This window comes from Notolepis coatsorum (genome assembly GCF_963971535.1).
Source record: "Notolepis coatsorum genome assembly, chromosome: 1".
Lineage (NCBI taxonomy): Eukaryota > Metazoa > Chordata > Actinopteri > Aulopiformes > Paralepididae > Notolepis > Notolepis coatsorum.
The window spans coordinates 196,905,816-196,931,490 of NC_140165.1; the positions used below are offsets into that span (position 1 = coordinate 196,905,816).

General features: G+C 45.7%; 1 protein-coding gene across 1 annotated transcript in view; it reads right to left on the minus strand.

Moving 5' to 3' along the window:
- Positions 1-25,675, minus strand: part of gria4a (glutamate receptor, ionotropic, AMPA 4a) — a gene marked incomplete at both ends in the record, with an annotated part of 485,354 nt that overhangs the window by 259,576 nt on the left and 200,103 nt on the right. Inside the window, 3 exons of the mRNA XM_084308626.1 lie at positions 2,489-2,665; positions 3,361-3,414; positions 6,890-7,021. Coding sequence (XP_084164752.1) covers positions 2,489-2,665; positions 3,361-3,414; positions 6,890-7,021 — 363 coding nt within the window. The remainder of the gene's footprint in view (positions 1-2,488; positions 2,666-3,360; positions 3,415-6,889; positions 7,022-25,675) is intronic.

Consider the following 25,675-nt stretch of genomic DNA (forward strand, 5'->3'; position numbering starts at 1 on the left):
CTTGATTTTGCTGATGTTGAGTTGAAGGTGGTTGCTGTTGCTCCACTCTACAAGGCTCTCCAACAAGGCCCTGTACTCATCCTTGTTGTCATCTGTGATGTTACTTACAATGGAGGAGTCATCTGAGAACTGTAGGTGGCACATGCTCAAGTTGGAGCAGAAGTTGGAGGTGTGGCGGGTGAACAGGAAGGGTGACAGCACAGTTCCTTGAGGGGTGCCGCTTTTACTCATGAGTTTATCTGACTGGCTGCCCTACAGTCAGACAGTCTGTTGGCAAGGTAGTCAGTGATCCAGGCCATGGTTCAGATGTATCGCTGTGGCTTCTCCGCTAGCCTGCGGAGGCCAGAGTTTTGGCATTACGGACAGATTTATGGACACATATGTGACCCGGCGCGGTCTAGGCCACCATATCTCGGCGGAGAAGATTCTTTAGTAATGCCGAAAACGTTGCATGATTCAGAAATAGGTCAACATTTTGATATTGCCAATTTTGAGTGCTTTGAAATGTGTCCTTATTTTCAAAACTTAATACGACTTGTAAATGTGTGGAACACGCCAACTTTTTGGGAAATTAGCTTATTTGCCATATATCCTGGAGTTAGACAAGCAGATATATAAAAAAGATTTCTCTGTGCATGCATTAGGCTTAGGGAACAGCCGCACCGTTAGCCTAGCTTAGCGTCATTCACTCAAAGTAGGTGTGCCAGTGTAGCCTAGTTCCCAACAGTCACCCTCAATGCACTCCAAATACAACTCCAAAACATTCCTGTAAACATGTTGTGACCTGTGTATTTACCATGTGGAGAAATAATTTAAAAAAGAATATTAGACATTTTCGTTTTCTAAGCAGATATATACTCTGAACTCTTTTTGGCCGAACCACTGCTGCCAAGGCACAGTGATTTCATCACCTCAAAAGCCCTGTTGTTTTTTGAAAAACAGGGCTTTTGAGGTGATGAAATCACTGAGCCCATTCAAACATTTAAAACACTTTGGCTAGAAGTAATATCCATAATCTCATAATGAGTTTTGTTAGCTTGAACTGTAAGGAGCGTTGCCTTTTAGAAGACTTTAATTGGGGCCTGGATGATCACTGGGACACTGTCAGCAAGTTATTTGATAGTTTGGGCATCACCGTTGCATCCCCTCCTCTTTTCGTTTTGTTGTTTTACATTGTATGTTGTATTGTTGTTATTTTTGTTGTTGGGATTTTTCAGTCTTTTGTTGTTGTAAGTTGCATTGGTAAAAAAGATAATTTTAACACATTGGGCGCCGGGGGTTGTGCCCATCATTGTACCCAGTCTGCCACCGTTGAAAGCCTATGGAGATGCTTACCTTCTTTGCAGGGCTATAACTTTTTAAATGTTATTGCTATATTGACATTACTATGGCCCATTCAACATCTATTATCTATCGTTCAGGATGTGGGAACGTTATATTTTTTCATTCATACATTGTTGTGTTAATACCGTCTAGAATATAAGTATGTTTTTAAGGTTTTCTGCTGTAATTCCAAAAACGAGAGTTATAGGCCCTGACGCATATGATAGATTATCGATTGGCGTTTCTTTCCTATACACGCTATATAAAAAAATTCAAATGTATATGATCGGTATACATTATGCTTCATCATGCGTGAAGGAAAGGGGGGGGGTCGTTTATAATTCCTTGATCGTCAGTAACGGCTTTATTTAGTATGGGTTGATATGTTGAGCAGATGGTTTGCAGTGAAATGAATAAACAATCGGGCTGAAAATAACGTTATATTCCTCTTACCGTTCGCCGATGAGACTGGAGGAAAAAGATCCCAATTATTTGACATTGGGCGCCCCAGTGGCGAACCACACAACACGCTGAGCCGCGGCACGGCCGACCCGGGTTCGATTCCCGGACCCGTCGTTATTTGCAGAATGTCTTCCCCCCACTCTGTCTCCCGTTCCTCCTCTCTCTCTCTCTACTGGACTGCCCAGTAGCAAAAAGCAATAAACGCTAAAAAATAAATCTTTAAAAAAATATATTTGACGTCGACCTCCTACATCCATTTCCGGTTTGTATGGCGCAATAAACGCAGAAATCATATTGATTATTGCGTTTCGAAAGCGATCGAAATGCACTAGAGTGCTTGTCTGGATCTACGTAACAAGATATGACTGCCGGAGGGATTTCCTTGACGCACCGATCGCCACTTCCGGTTTTGGCGAGAGTGTAACTCACCCGACCATCCAATACCAGGCGGCGGTATTGAGGCGTTGCAATCTCATACAGCGTGCCGCTGCAGTCCGGAGGGAGGCTGGATGAATTATGAATGCCATGGCAAAAAAATGAAATATTGATCCCAAAAACCATTTACGCCGTTGTTGGCGTTCAACGCATGGCGGGCAATAACGACTTACGCCGTTCTTGGCGACCAATGTGTTTAAATAGCCTTTTTTTTATTTATTAATCTACAGTGATTTACAGTATAATATGTTCTTATCTCTGTGTGTACCTTGGGCGGGCTATCGGATCCAGGGTATTCTCTCTGGTCCAGTTTGTTCCAGCGCTGCATCAGTTTGATGACAATGGCTCTGCTGAAGTCCACCAACTGGAAGCCTGTTATGTTGGCTCCGCCGTGCATAAACCTCTCCAGAGAGATGTCCTTAAACAGAGAGATGTCCTTAAAACCCTAGAGGAGGAGGAGGAAGAGGAGGGGTAGGCAGAAGAAGAGGAGGAGGGGGAGGAAAAAGTATGGGGAGTAGGAGGAGGAGTAGAGGAGGATGAGTAGGAAAAGGAAGATGAGATGGGGAAGTAGGAAGAGGAGGAGGGGGAGTAGGAAGAGGAGGATGGTGAGTAGAAAGAGGAGGGAGGAGGGGGAGGAGGGAAGAGGAGGAGGGAGGAGGATGGGGGAGTAGGAGGAGGACATTGAATCCTTTAGTTACAGGAATACTAAATACTAAATAATGCACAACATGGGGCCATGCAGAGGTTTGCCTCAGTGAAGTGCATACTTTTTCGATAATGCTTTCCAAGGAAATGCAGGTCATCTCAGATAATCTCAGGTCATCTCAGGTCGTCTCAGGTCATCTCAAGTAATCACAGGTAATATCAGTTAATCTCAGGGCATCTCAGGTTGTCTCAGGTAATCTAAAATCATCTCAGGTAACCTAGAGGTAATCTCAAATCATCTCAGGTAATCTCTAACGGTAACTCTGTACCTACCTGCACCCTACCACCTGTTGTGTCATATGTTAAAGCATCTCTACATCTCTGTTAACTGCTGATTTGACCAGTACACTGAACACCTAATGTAATTTCAAATTGATTGTATGGAAACAACTGGACCCTAGTCTGCTTGTGAACACACTGAGTGATCCATCTTACCAGGTTGGCAATGATGTAGTGGTAACCTTTAACATGCTTCCCCACACTGACAGCCTGAAGACAAGAGAAAGATGGAGAGACAGAGAGAGAGAGAGATGTAGAGAGATGTAGAGACAGAGAGAGAGAGAGAGAGAGAGAGAGACGAGAGAGAGAGAGATGGAGAGAGAGAGGAGAGAGAGAGGAGAGAGAGAGAGAGAGGAGAGAGAGAGAGAGAGGAGAGAGAGAGAGAGAGAGGCAGAGAGCGATGGAGGAGAGAGAGAGGTGTAGGAGAGAGAGATGGAGAGACATATAGACAGAGCGAAAGGGGCAGATGGAAAGAGACACAGAAAGAACAAAAGAAAGAACAAAAGAAAGAAAGAAAGAAAGAAAGAAAGAAAGAAAGAAAGAAAGAAAGAAAGAAAGAAAGAAAGAAAGAAAGAAAGAAAGAAAGAAAGAAAGAAAGAAAGAAAGAAAGAAAGAAAGAAAGAAAGAAGAAACAGTGTAGCAGATTAGGTTATATGCTGCTACTTGTCAAAATTACATAGATATAATTAAACAATATCACATGAGAAGTCGTGCTGTTATATTGAATATTACCCTGTCTCACACAGGATTGAGTTCAAAGTCTCCCTGCTCACCCACCAATGCCTCTACGGAAACGCCCCCTCTATACCTCAAATAACTCATCACCTCTCACTCCTCCTCTCGACATCTCCGCTCTGGCCAGGCAAACCTCCCTCCAGCGCCCAAGGACCAATCTCTGCACTATGGGAGATTGGGATTTTTGCTCTTCCGCTCCCAGTCTGTGGAATGCTCTCCCTGACTACCTGAGAGCACCACAGACTGTGGATGCTTTCAAGAAAGGCCTCAAAACTCACCTTTTTAGTAGAGCCTTCTGTTGACTTTTTATCACATTTTTAGCTCCACACATTTTATGTTCTTTTACCAATTTCTTTATCAGTTTTATTTATTCTATGTTATATTCTTTCTTTCCTTTATTCTCGCTAGTTTTTAAATTCTTTTAACTGTAGCGCTTTGAGATTTGCCCCGCAACTGTAAAGCGCATTACAAATAGAATCTATTATTATTATTATTATTATTATTATTATTATTATTATTATTATTATTATTATTATTATTATTATTATTATTATTATTATTATTATTATTATTATTATTATTATTATCAGCATCGGCTGTGTTTGGGTCATAAGTACGAGGCTACAGACTGAGGTGCAAGAGGGTAAGAGTGGAGAAGTATAGAAAAAAAGTGGAATTCATGGTTTTTTGGTCTGACCATCCTTGCAGGGGGTGACAATAGCTGGGATGTGGCTTTGCAGGAGCTGTGTCCGGATCCTCATTAGATATGATGATATCTCTCTCTCTCTCCCTATCCCTCTCTCTCTCTCTATCCCCATCACTCCCTCCTCCCTCTCTTTTTCTCTTTCTCTCTCTCTGTGCTGGCAGTGCAGACAGACAGACTACTGCACAGGTGTGTGTGTGTGTGTTTGTGTGTCAGATGATGATTGCAAACAAAAAAGATAATTGCACCTGGTGGCCATGCCACAGTCTAATAGAGACCCTTTATTAGTCACAACCCTGTATTAGGCATACGTTATAACCCTGTATTACTGTAATCAAAACCCTGTATTTGTCACACACCTGCATTGGTCAAAACCCTGTATTAGTCACAACCCTTTATTAGTCACAACCCTTTATTAGCCACAACCCTTTATTATTCAAAACCCTGTATTTGTCACAACCCCTTATTCAGGGCCGGATTAATGACCGGGCCGTTTGGGACGCGGCCCGTGGGCCTCCTTTTTTTTTTTTTTTTTTTTTTTTTTTTTTTTTTACTTTTTATTAGAATTTTTTTTATTATTTTGGAGATCGATGTCATACTGTGACACTGAAATGAACAAATATTTCATCAACTAAAATATTTAGTCATCTAAAATATTTCATCAACTAAAATATACAGTACGTCACACCCCGTGCCTCTCCCTGCCGTCTGCAAGTGGCTAATCTTGAGTTTCCGACCCCCCAGTAAGCTAACCATGGATAAATACAAAAAAAGGAAAGTATGAGGAAAATAGAGGGTTTAATTCAGCGTGGACAGATTAATTTGCTTTCACGACTAACAATGCAGGCTTACCTGTAGCCTATGCCTGATGGTGCGAAATTTGCGAACGATTACTGTCATTTTGATTACTGTAGTTTGCCTGGTATGTAGCCTTGGTTAGTGGCTGCCCCACCAATGTTTTACATATAAAAACGCCACTGTGTGTGCGTGCACGTGTATGTGTGTGTGGGGGCCTCCACAAGAGTCTGGCCCAGAGGCCTCTGAATTCTTAATCTGGCCTTGCCCTTATTACTCACAACCCTTTATTATTCAGAATGTGTTGCCAGACCCTGCTTCTAATATAAACCCTTTATTGGTCAAAACATGTAGCCAGGGGGGGCGGTTAGGTGGCGTAGCGGAGATTGCGTTCGTCACCAACCCCGGAGCTGTGAGCTGGATTTGCCTGTTCGAATCCAGCTCACAGCTCCGGGGTTGTCACCAGCTTGGCTGGCCGCTCACACTAATACAATTGGCAGTATTAGAGGGTGGGAGAAGCTGGCGGGGTGGGTCCGGGTCGTTGTAAACAGCGACTCCTACAGTTCGGTCGGGGCGCCTGCTAAGCGCGGATGGGACCTGAGTGGGATAGTGTGATCCTTCCACACGCTACGCCCTCTCGGAGAATATCCGCGCTGCCAGGTGAAAAGAAGCAGTTGATTGGCTGGACGTGTGTCGGAGGAAGCACGTGATAGCCTCCACTCTCCCAGATGATCTGACTGTGGGGGGTAAGTGCACAGCGACCAGGAAGGGGATTGGGAATTGGCATAACGACTAACATTGGGATGGGAGAAAATCGGAGGAAAATGGAGGGGGAAAAAGATTAAAAAAAAAAAAAAAAAAACATGTAGCCAGACCCTGCTTCTATAGAGACCATTTATTAGTCAAAACATGTAGCCAGATCCTCCTTCTAATAGAGACCCTTAATTAGTCACAACCCTTTATTAATCAGAACGTGTAGCCAGACCCTGCATCTAATAGAGACCATTTTTTTGTCAAAACATGTAGCCAGACCATGCTTCTAAAAGAGATAATGTGTTGGTCACAAGTCCCTTTATTAGTCAGAACCCTTTATTAGTCAAAACGAGTAGCCAGACCCTGCTTCTAATAAAGACCCTCTATTAGTCACAACCCTTTATTAGTCAAAACATGTAGCCAGAACCTGCTTCTAAAATAGAAATTCCTTCCTTTATAGCTAGATGGATTCTGCACGCCTAGGGTGTGGATTCATTAATATGAATGGACTCTGTACAGCAAGGATGTTGATTCATTCATTGATATGAATGGACTCTTTATAGCTAGGATGTTGGTTCATAGATATGAAAGGACTCTGTACAGCTAGGATGTTGGTTCATTGATATGTACTTCCTGGCTGTAGTACTATTTGGCCTGTAGCAGTCCAGTGCGGCATTGTGTGTATTGTAGTGTCCATACCTGTTCTAGAATGTTCTGTAGTCTTTCTGGCTCCAGGTCGATGACATACTTCCTCTCCTGGCGGCGGTCCAGATCCTCTAAGAGACGCCGGTACGATGCCTCGTTGAAACTCTCCACACAAATGGCACTCACCTGCAAACCAACACACACCTCATGACCTGTACTAATACAACCACATAGTGAGGTCATGACCTGTACTACATACTGAGGTCATGACCTGTACTAATACAACCACATAATGAGGTCATGACCTGTACTACATACTGAGATCATGACCTGTACAAATACAACCACATAATGAGGTCATGGCCTGTACTAATACAACCACATACTAAGGTTAGCAACAATAGTATATCTCTATTAGTGTTAGCATTTGTTTTACACTGCTTGATGTGCCAGGCGGGTGGGGTTCACAAAAAAAGACACGCATGCTAGGTTTCCGGCCATTGTCCGTGACCTGGAATAGGTCCCTTGACCAAGGAACTGGCATTACAACTGGAGTTGGTCCCTTGACCAAGGTACTGGCATTACAACTGGAGTTGGTCCCTTGACCAAGGTACTGGCATTACAACTGGAGTTGGTTAAGCATTAATCATAATATATAGCCGGGGCATTAAAACAAAAGACTGACTTTCCAAGCATAAGCATTTGAGCAGGTTAGATATGGTCCATAGTTCCAATCTAACAACATTGTGATATAAGTTGGTAATTTCCTGGCAATGGTCTTAAAGATAAACCGATACCAATGTGTATTTCGCCTCTGTGCCAGAGAAGACCAACCACCTTTATCACACAGGATGCAGTGGTGAGTATCATATCTATCATCATCAGTAATACATGTGAGAGCAGAATGATTTAAGATTAGAAGGAGCAGCATAATTTATTTGTCACAACCCTGTATTAGTCAAAACATGTAGCCAGACCCTGCTTCTAATAGAGACCCTTTATTAGTCACAAGCAACCCTTTATTAGTCAAAATATGAAGCCAGACCCTGCTTCTAATAGAAGCCCCTTTATTAGTCACAACCCTTTATTATTAGTCAGAATGTGTAGCCAGACTCTGCTTCTAATAGAGGCCCCTTTATTAGTCAACACATGTAGTCAGACCCTGCTTCTAATAGAGACCCTTTATTAGTCAACACGTGTAGCCAGACCATAGCCGCGAGAAGTAGGGGTGCTGAGGGCGCGGCAGCACCCCCCCTCGCGGCACGAACGGATATTGATGCAAAATAAATGTCACATTATTATAATAGTAGTTTGGTGCCGAAAACCCGGGAGATATGAGCGTTTTGGATAGCTCTAGAATGGGCGAAGACAAACGTCGGAGTGAAATTGAAAGAATGAGATGAAAGCGGGGCGCAATCAGAGGTGTTACTACACAAGTTTTGAATCAGATGGACATTGAAATTGACAAGGAAACTCCGAATGTTGATCACTTGAGCACTTTATTGGATGTACTGGGAGTTAAAGAAGACAGTTTGTTGGAACCTGACCGTGAAATAGAACAGCTAACTCTGACGGATAATTTGGATGCTGAGATTGAAGCCGCGGAGATGTATAAGGAGCGAGTCATTATGTTGAACTGACGGCAGCAGCGCAGAGGGTGAGTGATAATGAATCGACTAGATCACAGCGAGCGCCAGTGAAGTAGGGAAATGTAATGTAACGTGCACCGGTAAACTTCTATAAAAAGGACACTTTCGTATTATAACCCGACGTTTGGACAATCCATTATTTGGCCGGCACAGCACCCCCTATTCAAAACATCTTCCCATGGGTATGAGCCAGACCCTACTTCTAAAATAGATAATTTATTTGTCAAAGTGTTTGACTCTTTCATTGGGAAGCACATTTCTTGCCATCATTTATTGGCTAGATTGTCTATATGGTATGGACCTGGTGAAGGTGTTTGACGCAGAACCATGAAGGAAGCGTTGGAACTCATTCTGTTAGTTAGTGATGATGAATCTGGAGCAGATCGTTTTTTTCCTGGCGAGGAAGATGCATACACACACAACAGACTGGATCCTGCAGAAGAGTAAGTACTGTTTCAGTCACATATTTTATTCTATATAATGTTGTTACTGGTGCAAGCGTTTTGGGGGATGGTGGAATGTAATGATGGGGTAATCAATTTCTTATTCTGGAAAAACAGGTCCTATACAATGTTGTAATAATGCAAATATGATGGTGAAGTACTCCACTCCAGGTGGTATGTATGTAAAACAGAGCCTTTGTGTGTCATATGATCTAATATTGCAAGTTCAATTTTAGTTTTATAGGTCACGTTTAAAGTACATGTACATTACAGTGAAATGTTTGGGTCTGTATGAGCCCCCTGAGAATGTGCTTCATACTGTAAAAGTATTTATTTCATTTGTTTTACAGCCAGTGGCGTCCTTTCAGTAAAAGGCAAGGTATGGCGAGGGGGGGGGGGGGGGGGGGGGGGGTGCAATAGTGCAAAAGTGCAATAGTCACTTTTGGTGAGTTGTTTCTATACAATTCAGTTATATGACATTTCGGTATGACACAGGACTACACAAGCATCATTTTTAGTATAGAAATGTGTCAACAGACTAAAGCAGGGAACCACAATATTTTGCATACGAATTATGCAGAATGTAATATCATAACTGTCTATTACTTTTCTTGCAATTGAGCCAATTTTCCGTAGGTACGGTTTTGAGGTGTGTGTTCAACAGAATGTAGTATCAAAAACACATTCACAAAAAGTATGGGTTACTGAATGCTGAACTGCACTATTATAATCACCAAGCCAGACCTTACCTGTGTCCCTGTAGCACTTGTCTCTGCTGCCCTTTGATAAAAAAAAACTCCCTATGTCCATTTTCCTTTTTTTTGGGCATATTTCAGTTAGTCACAGTAAAAGTCACCTAGTAAAAGTGAGATAATTGACAATATCAAAACATGCTAGGGCTGTACCGAATAGTTCGAAGCTTCGTTCATAATGTTGACATTCGAATTCTAAATCAACATAAAAAATTGTAAATATTTTTTATTTTTTTTTACATTTTTATTTGCCAAGGTGGCGAGAGCCATACCTTGCCATACCAAATGGACGCCCCTGTTTACAGCTATTTTACAGCTGTTTTACAGCTATTGCAGAACCAAGCACATCTACTGCAGGACCAAGCTGTCAGGATGGAGGTAGGTGAGTTCCAATTGTTGTAGGCAATCACAGAGACGGAGAAGGTATACTCTTGAACAGGTTCGACTTTAATAGTAAAGAACACAAAGAGTAATACTAGGATACTATGCCAAGGCAAGGGAACGAGAGAATTAGATAATGGAGCTTAGTGGTGGTCCAGAACAGGAACCGCCCGCGTTATCTCCAAACGCCTATAGTGAAGACCTGACAAATGACAAGCAGAGGAAAGGAATGTTATATAGCCACCAAATACCAACATTCCACACACACCCCCGTGACAGCCAATCAGAAGCCAACCCCTAATTGACAGCACTAAATGACAGGGAAAACAAGTGACAGTAAACAAGTGACAGATGACAGAGAAGGTGGGAGGTTCCCGACCGTAGTCAAGAACCAGAATCGTAAAAGTACCCTCCCCCGACGAACGGCACCAGACGTTCACCTGGGGGCCTCGGGATTCAGCCGCCGGAAATCATCGATCAGGCTGGGATCTAAAATATCCCTTTGAGGCACCCAAGAACGCTCTTCTATCCCGTACCCCTGCCAATCCACCAAGAACTGAAACCCCCTACCCCTCCGCCTACAACCCAGTATCCTCTGCACCGTGTAAATGGGCTGACCACCCATAAACCGAGGCGGAGGAACCGTAGGCAGTGGCGGGGCCAAGGGCGATGAGAGGAACGGCTTCAACAGGGACACATGAAACGTCGGATGAACCCTCATAGAACTCGGAAGCCGTAGCCTGTAAGCCACAGGATTCACCCGACGTACCACCTTAAAGGGTCCTATAAAGCGAGGAGCCAGCTTCCTGGATTCCACCCGGAGAGGGAGATCCCGGGTGGAAAGCCAAACCCGCTGCCCAGGACGGTAAACCGGAGCCGGACGACGCTTGTGGTTAGCCTGCCGCTGGGTACTAACCGAAACCTTCTGCAGCGCCGCCCGGACCCGCTTCCACGTCCTGCGGCAGCGAGCCACATGTGCCTGGGCCGAGGGCACCTCCGCCTCCTGCTCCTGCTCGGGAAACAAAGGAGGTTGAAAACCATACTGACACTGAAAGGGAGACATACCGGTAGAGGAGGAGAGGAGGGTATTATGCGCGTACTCAGCCCATGCCAACCTCCTACTCCACCCGGCAACGTAACATCTCAAGACCCCCTCCAGGTCCTGGTTGACGCGCTCCGTCTGCCCGTTCGACTGCGGATGAAACCCAGACGAAAGGCTGACGGAGGCGCCGAGACCGGCGGCAAACGCCTTCCAGAACCTGGAAGCGAACTGAGGACCCCGGTCCGACACGATATCGGATACCGGAAGCCCGTGGACCCGAAAGACATGCTGTATCACCAGATCAGCAGTCTCCCAGGCCGATGGAAGCTTGGGGAGAGGAACAAAATGAGCCGCCTTCGAGAACCGGTCCACCACCACCAAAATGGCGGTGAACCCGTCCGAAAGGGGGAGGCCAGAAATAAAGTCCAGGGATATGTGCGACCAGGGCCGTTTAGGAATAGGAAGTGGCCGGAGGAGACCTGCCGGTTCACGGCGAGAGGTCTTACTGCGCGCGCACATCGGGCAGGCCGCCACAAAGGAACGCGTATCCCCCTCCACTGTCGGCCACCAGAACCTCCTACGGATAAATTCCAGGGTCCTGGTGGCCCCAGGGTGGCTGGTGAGGGATAAGGCATGTGCCCACTGCAGCAAACGTGAGCGTGCCGCCTTGGGCACATACGACCGCGCCCGAGGGCCCCCGCCAGGATCGGGCTCCCACGTCAGCGCCGACCTTACCACCTTATCTACAGTATGCCCCAAGACACGGGTGCCAAAATCAAGGCCGGTGGAATAATGGGATGGGGCTGCTCCTCCCGGCCAGGAAGATCAAACTGGCGCGATAACGCGTCGGATTTGATATTCTTGGACCCGGGTCTATAGGAGATGGTAAATCGAAATCGTGTGAAGAATAACGCCCACCTGGCCTGGCGAGCGTTAAGGTGTTTAGCCCCTTGGATGTAAGCCAAGTTCTTATAATCGGTCCAAACAATGAAAGGATGTGCCGCACCCTCCAACCAATGTCTCCATTCCTCCAGTGCCAATTTGATAGCCAACAACTCCCGATTACCCACGTCGTAGTTGCGCTCGGCTGATGACAGACGGCGAGAAAAAAAAGCACACGGGTGCACTTTCCCATCCTTTAAGCACCTCTGAGAGAGCACCCCCCCACAGCGATGTCAGAGGCATCCACCTCCACAATGAACGGAACCTCTGCATCGTGGCGGATCAATACAGGAGCGGATGTAAACCGACGCTTGAGATCGCAGAAGGCCGACTCTGCCCTAGGTGACCATTCAAAGCCAGGGAGAGAGGCCTTAGTGAGAGCTGTTAACGGATTGGCTAAGGCGCTAAAGTTGCGAATAAAGCGCCTGTAAAAATTTGCAAAGCCCAAAAACCGTTGTAACCCCTTGAGCGACGAAGGCCGTGGCCAGTCCAAGACTGCACTCACCTTGGCCGAATCCATGCGTAGATCACCCTTCGTCAACACAAAGCCCAGGAAGGAAACGGTATCAGTGTGAAACACACACTTCTCAGCCTTAACGAATAGTTGATGCTTGAGGAGACGGTCTAGCACCTCCCGAACATGCAGTTGGTGTTGGACCATATCGCGAGAAAAAATTAGGATATCATCTAGGTAAACAAACACCGACACCCCAATCAAGTCTCGCAGCACGTCGTTAACCAGGGCTTGGAAGACTGCCGGAGCATTAGCCAAACCAAAGGGCATGACCAAATACTCATAGTGACCATTGGGTGTATTAAATGCAGTCTTCCACTCGTCTCCTTCTCTAATCCTGACCAGATTGTATGCATTACGTAAATCAAGTTTAGAAAAGACCTGTGCCCCCTGTAAGCACTCAAAGGCTGTGTCCATGAGAGGTAAAGGATATCGGTTCTTGATGGAAACGTCATTCAATCCCCTATAATCAATGCATGGGCGCTGATTCCCATCTTTTTTGTCAACAAAGAAGAAACCAGCGCCGGCCGGGGATGTGGAAGGACGTATGTGCCCCGCAAGCAATGCCTCCTCAATGTAGGTGTTCATGGCCAAAGTCTCGGGGCGTGAGAAAGAGAACATTCGCCCGCGAGGCGGGGAGGTACCGGGTAGAAGATTAATGGGACAGTCGTATGATCTATGAGGCGGTAGTGCTTTAGCACGCGTCTTGCTAAAAACGTCCGCCAGGTCCCAATAGATCTCAGGAACCCCTATCAATTCGGGATTAGAGGGTGGAACAGAATCTGCGACGCTCCCCACCACCCTGGAGAGAGAAGAAGGAGAAAAAAGAGAAGAGGGGAAGGGAGACAAGGGAGTGGACAAACTCTCGCCGACGACCGACTTCACGTCGACCTCCGTTGAGAGCTTGCCCGTGCTCCAATTAATATTCCGTACACATGAAGACAACCAGGGATGACCCAACACCATAACAGAATAGGGGGAGACAATAACAAATAATTGAACCCACTCCCATCCCCCACCCGGATGTGCATAGGGACAGTACGTTGTGTGACGCTCCCACTGCCCAGGGGCTGACCGTCCAGGGCGTAGACAGGAATGGGAACCCCCAACTCTTCTACCGGGATTCCCCATTCTCTCACCAACCCCAAGTGAATGAAATTGCCCGCCGCCCCTGAGTCAATGAGAGCCTTCGTTCCCCTAACGTTACCCCCACAGTTAACCACCACCTCCAGAAATGTACGTGAGTCAGATGGTAGTGCTGGGGTGAGCCCACCTGCTGGCGCCCTGCTGGCGCACCTCCCCTTCCCGACTGGCGCAGAGTTGAGCCAGCCTGTTCCCGACAGCTGCCGAAACGATGACCAGTGCGGCCGCACCGGAAGCAGCGTCGCTCCTCGATGAAGCGCCGCCGCTCGTCGTCTGAGAGCGACAGCGCCCCAAGCTGCATGGATTCATCACCCAGTGGCCCACTCGTGTAATGCGGGAAGATGTCAACAACGGGAGGAGAAAGGACACGTACCTGGGTAGTATCTTCACGCTCCCTCTCTCTCTCCCGATGTCGGTTGTCCATCCGTATGGCGGTGTTGATGAGCGTTTCCAGCTGCTCAGGGATCTCACGCACGGAGAACTTGTCTCGCATCCGTGCGGAGAGTCCCTTGAGAAATAGGACCACACAAGGAATTTCCGGCCAAGCCGCCTCCCGAGCCACGATCCGAAATTCGATGGCGTATTCTGAGACCGTGCGGGAGCCCTGCCGGTAAGCGAGAAGCCGCCCACCGGCCTCGAAGACCGAGAGTACTCGGGAAGTGTCGAATACCCTTCTCAACTCCCTGGTGAAGTCGTCCACACAGTCGCACAGAGGCGAACCGCTCTCTAATTCGGCCGTAGCCCAGGAGAGTGCTTGACCGGTGAGGAGCGTGATAATATATGCGACTTGTGCTCTGGAAGAGGGGAATGAGCGTGGCTGCAGCTGGAACACGAGTGAGCACTGGGTGATGAACTCCCTGCATCCCTCCGGTGCTCCCGCGTAGCGGCCTGGTGCGGGTAGCCGTGGTTCCTGGTTCCGATCCTGGTGCCCAAGAGCTCCCCGACTCTCCTCGGTGTTGAACGTGGTGTTGAACGTCTCTCCTGCCGCCGTCTCACCCACCGTCGTCCTTACCCCCGCCACCTCGACTTGTGCCTGCTGGGCTGTGATGAGCGCAGACTGCGCCGTCTCCTGCGACGCGCTGACGATCCCGCCCAGCCGAACCAACTCGGCGCTGACCAGATGTTGGTGTTCCTCCATGCGCTCCTGTGCACTCTTCTGTGCCTGGAGCATCTCCATGATTGCCTCCATGGAACTCTGATGGTCAGGTCTTCTGTCAGGATGGAGGTAGGTGAGTTCCAATTGTTGTAGGCAATCACAGAGACGGAGAAGGTATACTCTTGAACAGGTTCGACTTTAATAGTAAAGAACACAAAGAGTACTAATACTAGGATACTATGCCAAGGCAAGGGAACGAGATAATTAGATAATGGAGCTTAGTGGTGGTCCAGAACAGGAACCGCCCGCGTTATCTCCGAACGCCTATAGTGAAGACCTGACAAATGACAAGCAGAGGAAAGGAATGTTATATAGCCACCAAATACCAACATTCCACACACACCCCTGTGACAGCCAATCAGAAGCCAACCCCTAATTGACAGCACTAAATGACAGGGAAAACAAGTGACAGTAAACAAGTGCCAGAAGCAGTTTTTTTTGCATATAGTGTATAGTGATGTAAATACTTCTACATTCATGTGCCATGACTGATTCATATATATTCTGATAGCCCAGGTTGTTCTGAAAAGAAATACATGTATCTATGTTCCAGTTTTATGTTGTAGAGCTTAATACACTCTGTACCGATCACGAATACCACCAACCTGGTTGTGTGACAATAAAGGAATCTTGTATCTTGTATCTAATAATAATAATAATAATAATACTGGCTTGGATTTATATAGCGCCTTTATACCCAAGGCGCGTTACAATAAAAGGGGGAGGGGAGAACCCTAGAGAACATCATGCATTTTGATTTGCTTGTACAAGCTTATTTAATTTTTGTTGTGGCTTCCACCTCGTCACCTCCGTGGAGACTAATCAGGCGCAATGCGGAACAGCTGGACGCGTCCTGAGACAGAGGCACCTGCTGCATAAAAGACCTGACAACTCATCTCTCAGTGCTTGATCGTACTGACCATGGTGGTTAGTGTAACTAAATGTCTCTTCAAGCCTTTAATTATTCCCGTTCTCCGTTGTTTGCTTTTTCCTGTGTTTTCGTTCTTGGACGAAAACACCATCCTTCTTCTCCTCTCTCCTCATCAAGGAACCGTACATCCACCCCGGAATTCCCCCGCGTCGCTACCCGTTCATTTCCCACTCATTCTTGCTCTCCTGGACTGGTTAGTACACGCACATGTAAACAACAGTCTCTAACCATTACATTTAACACCACATACACATACTGTAATTTAAACACACACATTAGTTTAGTACGTATTGTAATATCCTAGGGATATCTGTGTAGCCCATAGCCTACCACAGCACAGCAATGATGCGTGCGTGATGACGTGTTACGTATTCCAGTCATCCGATATGCAGGCGCTGTTCCTTGTGTTGTCATTGCTGCCCGGGACGTGTGAATAAACGGTAACCCAATAAGCAGTCGCCCGATTCTATCATTCCCTATAGACACTAAGAGTGACATTAAGCGGAATATTACATGGTACCAGAAGCCGGGTCTTTTTCGAACCCATGCCAAGAAAGAGAAAGAGAAAGAAGGACAATATGGAGGCTGCAGCAGTACCAATGCCGACGATGCATTGGGAATCCTCAAACCTACCTGACGCTTGGAAAAAATTCCGCCAGCACGTCGAGCTAATGTTTAGCGGCCCGTTCAACGGAAAGACAGAGGAAATCAAATGCAGCTACCTCCTATTATGGATCGGGGAAAAGGGAAGAGACATCTTCAACACCTGGCAGTTGTCCGACGCCGACAGGAAGAAGCTTAAAAGCTACTACGACAAATATGAAGAGTATGTTATGCCAAAGGCTAATCCCATATTTGCAAGGTACAAATTTCAGGAGAATGTCCAGGGGCCTAGCGAAAGTGTTGACCAGTTTGTTACAGAACTAAGACTGCTCGTGAATGACTGTAACTACCCCAATAGTGAGGAGATGGTTAGAGATAGAATTGTTTTCGCTACAAACTCCGTGAGGGTCCGTGAGAAGCTATTGAGCCACGGGGCAGCGCTAACGTTCGAGAAGGCCATGGACATAGCACGCTCCCACGAGCTAGCCCAGGTACAGATGAAGCTAATGATTAGCCCAGGGGCTAACGCTAGCCAGGACGTGCACGCGGTCGGCAAGAAGCCGTACGGGGCACGTACACAGCGCCCAGCCATGGACAAATACAGAAGCAACAGAGAAGACTCGACAGATAACACATGTAGGAACTGTGGAAGAGAGCGCCACACGGAGTCAGAAGACTGCCCAGCTAAACGTTGCAAATGCAATAAATGCCAGAAATTCAACCATTTTGCAAACGTGTGCAGAAGCCGCACAGACGTGCACGGCAAGAGGAAGGACGTGAACGAGGTATCAGAGGAATGTGCATGTGCGCAACAGGATGACGAATGGTTTGTGGACTCCATCGTAACGGAGCACGCAGATACGAAGCGGGAACAGGCGTTCGCTGAGTTGGAGGTTGGTAAAGTCAACAAGCACAAAATAAAGTTTAAAATTGACACTGGTGCACAAGCTAACGTAATGCCAACAGCAACCTTCCACCAGATGTACGGAAAAGTGACACTAGGCCCACCATCCAGCCGACTCTCAGGATATGGTGGCCATGCTCTCAAGGTAGAGGGGTCATGCAAACTCACATGCAAGCATAAAGAAAATGTGCAAATGTTGGACTTTGATGTTGTGACCACTAATTCCCTCCCTGTATTGAGTTTAAGAGCATGCCTAGATCTGAACTTAGTAAAAATGATACATGTTGTGGATGCACAGGTAGAGGACCCTGTTAACGTCAGGCAGGAGTTTCCAGATGTGTTTCAGGGCATCGGGCTATTCCCAGGGGAATGCAGTATCAGCATAGACCCAGCGGCTACGCCAGTCATATACCCCCCCAGGCGCATTCCATACGCTCTCCGTGGGTGTCTCAAAGAGGAACTGGACAACATGGAGAAGTCAAACGTCCTAAAGAAGGTGACAGAACCCACAGAATGGGTCAGCACCCTCGTCGTCGTGGAAAGACGCGACGGTAGGCTACTGTGTTTGGACCCCCGAGACCTCAACAGGGCGATCCAGAGACCACACTACCCGCTCCCAACATTGGACGACATAACCCCAAGGCTCGCCGGAGCAAAGTACTTCAGTGTACTCGACGCAAAATCGGGCTACTGGGCGATCAAACTGACTGAACAATCATCAAAGTTAACTACTTTCAACACGGTGCATGGAAGATACAGGTTCCTACGGCTCCCATTTGGGATCATCTCAGCGCAGGATGAGTTCCAGAGGCGGATCGATGACACATATGAGGGACTGTCGGGTGTGTCCGCCATCGTTGACGACGTGTTGGTCTACGGCCACACCAGAGCCGAGCATGATGCCAACCTGCGCGCCATGCTACAAAGGACAAGGGAAAGAGGGGTGAAACTCAACCCAGACAAGAGTGTCATCTGTGTGACCGAGGTAAGCTACTTCGGTCACAGACTGACACAGGAAGGCATTCGACCAGACCCAGACAAGGTCAAAGCGATCAGGGAGATGGAGCCGCCAAAGAACAAGGCTGAGCTGGAAACAATCTTAGGAATGGTCACATACCTCTCAAAGTTTGCTCCAGGACTGTCCGACGTGAACACGCCACTGCGCCAACTCGTGAAGGAAAGCAGTGAATTCCAGTGGGACCCTGTGCACGACCAAGCGTTCCAACAGATAAAAGAGCTCATAACCCGTGAGCCGGGCCCCGTCCTCACATATTTCGACCACACCAAACCTGTGAGACTCCAGGTCGACGCCTCAAAAAGCGGACTAGGCGCAGTCTTACTGCAGGACGGTAAGCCAGTCGCGTACGCATCTAAAGCTCTGAACAAGACCGAAGAGAACTATGCGCAAATAGAAAAGGAGTTGTACGCTGTCCTTTTCGGATGCAAGAGGTTCCACCAGTACCTGTATGGTCGACAGGTAGTGGTAGAGTCAGACCACAAGCCACTCGAAGCGATCCTCAGAAAATCGCTCGCCGCTGCGCCGCCGCGTTTGCAACGCATGATACTGCAGCTCCAAAGGTATGACATCGTCATTATGCACCGCCCAGGGAAAGACATTCCAGTGGCGGACACCCTGTCGAGAAAGTCTATCACCTACCATGACCGCACACTGAGTGAGGGTATGGACACACAAGTACACACAGTCCTGAGCACCCTGCCTGTGAGCGACAACAAAATGACTGAGATCAAAGCAGCCACCGCCCAAGACCAACAGCTCATCACCCTAAGACAGATCTGCGAGTCAGGATGGCCTGAGACACGAAAGACGTGTCCACCCAGTGTTGCCGACTACTGGAACCACAGGGACGAGATCACGGTGATGGACGACCTCCTCTTTAAGGGTGAGAAGATTATCGTGCCACACACGCTGAGACAGGACATGTTAGCACGCATACACACAGGCCACAAGGGTATAGAAAAGTCTAAAGAGAGGGCGAGGGATGTGCTATTTTGGCCTGGAATGGGTAGACAAATAGAGGAAATGGTAGGCTCATGCAGCACATGTCAACAGTACCGTAGCTCCAACCCCAAAGAGCCAATGATATCTCATCAGATACCTGACCGACCATGGCAGACCGTCGCCACAGACCTCTTTACATTACATGGAGAGGACTACATAGTCACAGTAGACTATTATAGCAGGTACATTGAGGTAGACAAACTACGCAGCACCACTACATCAGCCGTCGTGCGAATGCTCAAAGCCCAGTTCGCAAGGCTAGGCATACCAGAAACCGTAGTCAGTGATAACAGCCCATGCTATAGCTCCAGTGAATTTAAGACATTCGCACAGGACTGGGACTTTAGACATGTAACTAGCAGCCCTACTTACGCCCAGAGCAATGGCCTCGCAGAGAAGGGAGTCCAGATTGCAAAGTCACTGTTAGAGAAGGCTAGAGTAGACAACAAGGACCCATGCTTGAGTCTGTTAGAATATAGAAATACACCAGTTGACAACCTCAAGTCACCCGCACAACTACTCATGAGCAGACGCCTACGCTCTATCCTCCCCACCACCAGTCAGCAGTTACGACCACAGGTTGTAAACCAGAGCACAGTGCGCGCCAAGAGAGAACTGTGCCAACAAAGACAGAAACATTACTATGATCGGACAGCAAGACCGTTGCCGACTCTGCAGGACGGAGAGGCCATCCGTTTCCAACAGAATAATGGACAATGGAAGCCCGCCACTGTCATTCAACCAGCAGGCGCTGAAAGGTCTTACCACGTTCGTACTGAAGAAGGCCAGGAATACAGGCGCAACAGACGTCACCTGTTACAGACAAAAGAGACTGACCGAGGTACACACCGAACAATGGCACAGGAGGCCAACACCCAGCCCCAGCAGCCTGAGATGGCATCACCGGAATGTCCACCACCTGAAGGTCCGGATGAACATTCTAGGTGCATCACTACCAGATCTGGTCGCATGGTTAAGCCAAGAGTAAAGCTTGACATTTAAGATCCTAAGACCCTACTCAGTGGACCCTGAATCATTACGGCCACGTGAAATTGAAATGCATGTAAAAAAAAAAAAAAAAAAAAGGAGAGAGGAGGAAATATTGTAATTATTGTAATTATCATAATAATTGACATGTCTTGAGACCGTTTTCTACTTATATTGTTTAAGTATACCGTTTCTGCTTATATTGTTTAAATATAAATAATGGTCCACAGGTGTGTGAATATAGAACAAACGGTACTGTATATTGTACAGTAATGTTTTCAGGATTCTAGGTTGCCACTGTGAGTTTCATCTTAGGAAGGGAGATGTAATATCCTAGGGATATCTGTGTAGCCCATAGCCTACCACAGCACAGCAATGATGCGTGCGTGATGACGTGTTACGTATTCCAGTCATCCGATATGCAGGCGCTGTTCCTTGTGTTGTCATTGCTGCCCGGGACGTGTGAATAAACGGTAACCCAATAAGCAGTCGCCCGATTCCATCATTCCCTATAGACACTAAGAGTGACATTAAGCGGAATATTACACGTATGTGTTACGCTTGGGGGTGATGATGAAGGAGAGAACACAGTTTGCAGATAGGGAATGGAGACAGAGACGAGGAGTGATGCTTGAAGAAGGGGTGTTTACTTCAGATCCAAAGTGCAATACAAATAAAACACTAAATCTACTTACAAACACTCTTAACACTTTGCCGCCCAAGCACGAGTTAACTCGTGATTCGATTCCACCCGTTGAGGACCAGAGCCACGAGTTAACTCGTGGCGAGTTGTTATTGTTTTATTCCATATTAATAACGCTATTAACGTCCGCGATCGACTTGCAGGACCTACCGACATATTTGATTTTCGAAACATGCAATACCGGCCAGATCCGCTTAGGGGCGCCATCGCTCCACTGCAGTATCATTGAGGGCGATTGAAAAAAAAATTCGTTTCACTGTCTGTGGGCGTTTCATATGAGCCTCGGTTCCAAACGAAGACCCTCCATCTTTGATCCCGTTACCGAACGCATATTTCAGCCTGAAATAATGGGATTTATGATTAGCCAATGGACATATCGATCTACCAGATTCCGATGACGAAATGCTGCCGGCGATCACATGGCCTGACAGTAGGATACTATTCCCCCAAATTACAGCTGGATTGGACATTGTTTTAAAACGTAACGTGATCGATCAGTGAAAATGGCTACTTGAACACACACTGTATTGCTAATCAATAATACTGATCGGCGTCCCCCGCCGCCCCCATTTCATCCATAGATGCTCTGTAATAGTCCGGATGCTACGCAGTTTGTTTAATTTCATTCGTATATATACAGCAGAAATGGCGTTTGATATAACGTGACTAGCCTTTAGCCTATTATCTAGCTCCCCAGAAAAAAACCGAGGCGAAAACTGCGATAAACCTTATATTCACGGCGCTATAAAATGACAACCAACCGATGGATTTTTATTTTCTTTAAGCCATTATGAAGGCACGGTTTATGCACTCAAGTGACAATGAGAATGGACAGATAGCAATACTATAAATTATATATATAGCTGTTAGAAAGTACATCGGTTTGTAAACAAACCTCTGTCCTCTGGCCTATAAATCGGCGCTACATGCTGGTTGTCAATGTGTTAATACAAAACAACAAGGCAAGGGAGACGTAAGGCTGAGCCCGAACCCTGTTTTTAGGGTTTGAACGTTCGCCAGGGTTTATCGAACGAACGTTCGAACGTTCGTTTTTTGTAATTTTTTTAATAAAAATTTATATACTTTTTTTTTTCTTTTGTATTATAGATCCTACGGAGGGTGGCATTGCATAATCTATTGGTGAAAAAACATGTTGTTTACAGTGGTGGCTGTTCATGTAAACATGTAATTAAACAAAGCACTCAGAAGAAAATAAACAAGCTACTGAGTACTGCATAAAGTTCCTACTTATGATAAACAATAGCCCTTGCACACCGCAGTCACGTAAGGGGCTAGATAAACAAATGCATTCGTTTTGTGGCATTAAGTACCAGTGGAGGCTGCTGACCAAATTTTTAGGTGAAGCACAAATTATTATATTATATTATATATTAAATAATATTTTTAAAACATCCCCCACTGTGTGTCAGTGGTCAGTGGACACAGATGAAAACATATTAACATTAGGTGACAGCGGACCTGACCAGATGAAAACATATTAGGTGACAGCGCACCTGACCAGATGAAATCATATTAGGTGACAGCGCACCTGACCAGATCAAAACATATTAGGTGACAGCGCACCTGATCAGATCAAAACATTTTAGGTGACAGCGCACCTGACCAGATCAAAACATATTAGGTGAAGGTGACAAGGAAGCCACAGACTCATACCCCCCCGACACTCAACTAACCGCCTCGGACAGTCCTTCATACCAGTGGCCATCAGGCTCCACAACAGTGGGCAGCGACTGCTGCCAGACATCGACCTAGAACTAATAGGAACCCAAGTAGGACAATAACACTACCTTATACATACTGCACCTTATGTGGATACTGTGATACTGTGAATAATGAATAATGTATATTTCAGTTAGTTAGATAGTAAATTATATTGACCTATTTGTTTACACTGCTTGTGTTGTTTTCACTACCTGTACCCCCCCCCCTTCCCCCATGCTGCTATGATGCCTGAATTTCCCCAAGGGGATCAATAAAGGAATATCTTATCTTATCTTAAAAGGAAAGATGAAATTACCTACCTGGGTTCCATCCTATATAGAGGCAAATCTTTCCTGTGACAAAATGGGATCCAATGTAATAAAACTAAGTCAACCAACGAACTAGATTCCTGTACCGGATCTCCTCTCTGGTAAACAAGAATACCTTGAAGACTCTAACAGGAGCACTCATTCAAGGGTACTACGACTATGCTTGCACCTCATGGTACCAAAGCACCTCAAAGGCACTAAAAACAAGATTACAAACATCACAAAACAAACTGGTCAGACTACTGCTTGACCTTACTCCTAAAACCCACCTCACCCCTGTCCACTTTGACAACCTAGGATGGCTTGCCTTAGACAGTAGACGACAGAGTACAGCAACTTGCAATGGGCCTGGTCTACAAGATACACTACACCACTAAGATACCCATGTGCATGTCGAAATACTTCCCAAAGGTCAGTGAATACCACGACCACAACACCAGAGGGAGTTCCACAAATCATGTTCAACCCAGATAAAATAATAATAAAAAAAAAAAAAAAAAAAACGTTTTTTTTTAATAAAAGAAAATAGTCATAACTTAGAAATTAGATTGCATAGGTCTATGAATCGATATCGCGATTCTGTTTCGATTAATTGCCCAGCCCTACAGTGTGTACAGTAAGTTAGCTTGGTGATTATCATTGTGATGTAGGCTAAGCTGCCTAGCTACTGTTAGCATACAAGCACTGTAGTCTACTTACTTTTTCATCCACAACGTTTTTTCTGATCCAGATGCATAAATCCACTTCTTCATGTTGCTCAGTTGCTGGTTTATACTTCGGTCCTAATGTTGGCGCAAAGTTTAATTTAGCCTGACTTGTTATAGGTGTACAGCTTACTAACTACTAGGGATGTCCCGATCCGATCACGTGATCGGAATCGGCGTCGATCACGTGCTTTTCAGAGTATCGGGGATCGGGAAAAAATAATAATAAAAATCGGCAGTCAAAAAAAGAAAATTTTTATTCAACAAACATGACCATGTCCACGTCTTAAACTCATACGGAGGCCTTAGTTTTGGTTTTAAATTACATATAATATATCATCATTAATGTATTTATTGTCACACAGAGCAGAATAATTATCCACAACAAACACATTCCCCTTTAATTTTCACCGTTGCAACAAACATTCCCTTTAATTTAGACGCTACACGCTACACGCGAGTCGCGACCACATCACAACAACAACACGTCGCTCCCGAAACACGGTTAATATCCACTGACTTGAGCAGCTAGACTTAATGTCAGAGGTTTGGAACTAAGCATTTAAAAATAGAAAGTCAAGCCAGTTGCAATGTTTGCAAGGAGGAGATTCCGCGTGGAGGAAAAACTCATGAAGCAGCAGGCTGGAGGCGAAGTTTTCAGATTAACTTTTCAACTGGAGGATAACGTTACGTGGCGTATCGTCGGCGTTTCAGACCAGAATGGACCATTACGTAAGTCGAACACTGAATGTATACTAATGTGCAAACATATATTGAAACTTTTAATATTTCTCATATGAAGCAGAAGCACATTTCTCAGGGTGAATGTAATAACAAAAGCCTCCGCTCTCGCGCCCTATTATAGGCAACAGATGGGCTTGTCTCACTCTGCCAGTTTCTGACAAAAATGCGTCAAAATTGATTACTAATGTGAAAGATCGGATCGGAAACGATCGGATCGATAGATATTTAAAATCATATGATCGGGATCGGATCGGAAGCAAAAAAAGGCGATCGGGACATCCCTACTAACTACTAAACAACAACTTTCTCATAGTCTCAACTTTCACATAGTCAAAATGGGTCCAGCTGCATGTGAGGAGGATAGGTTTAGCTCGGGCCAATCTCAAGTTTCTCAAGTTTCTTTATTATTTGTCATACAGAAGTACAGAATACTTTTATACAAAATGCTTCTTTATGTTACATTTTGTATAAAAGTATTCTGTACTTCTGTATGACAACTAATAAAGAAACTTGAGAAACTTGAGATTGGCCCGAGCTAAACCTATCCTCCTCACATGCAGCTGGACCCATTTTGACTTTGCAATGCAGAAATCTCTGATTGGATTTGCAAGGCTGCCAATCATATTCAACCTCCGTGTATTGGATGTCAAGGGCTGTCAATCAATCAATCCTCCATTCAATGGCAAGAGTTTAACTGCACAGACCGTGCTTAGATGAAGTTAATAGCCTATTTTGATTCGCTGTTATTTATTATTTATTTAACAATGGGTCACACCTGTGAAGTTTTCTTCACGAATAATTACTGCAGGCAATACTGCAGTGCAGGCCTGCTCAGAGCTGTACATTTTGGCCATTTTTGAAAAAAAATAATTCACTGGCATTTTTTTTACAGAGGAAAACATTTATAATAAAAAAATAATAATAATAATAATTTAAAAAGAATATATATATATAGTTTTTTTTTTAATATATATATATAGGTATATGTAAATTAATAATAATTATGAATTATGAGTGAATGTGTTTCACGTGTTGTCATAGAGAAACCTCGACTGTTAAGTACGTTATATAGTTAGTGTTACACGTTCAATAACAGGTATTCACTCTTGGTCGACGGGAAGGAGAGAGGCGCGCGCCTCGGCTGCTTCCACCGTCTACCTCGGAACGGGGG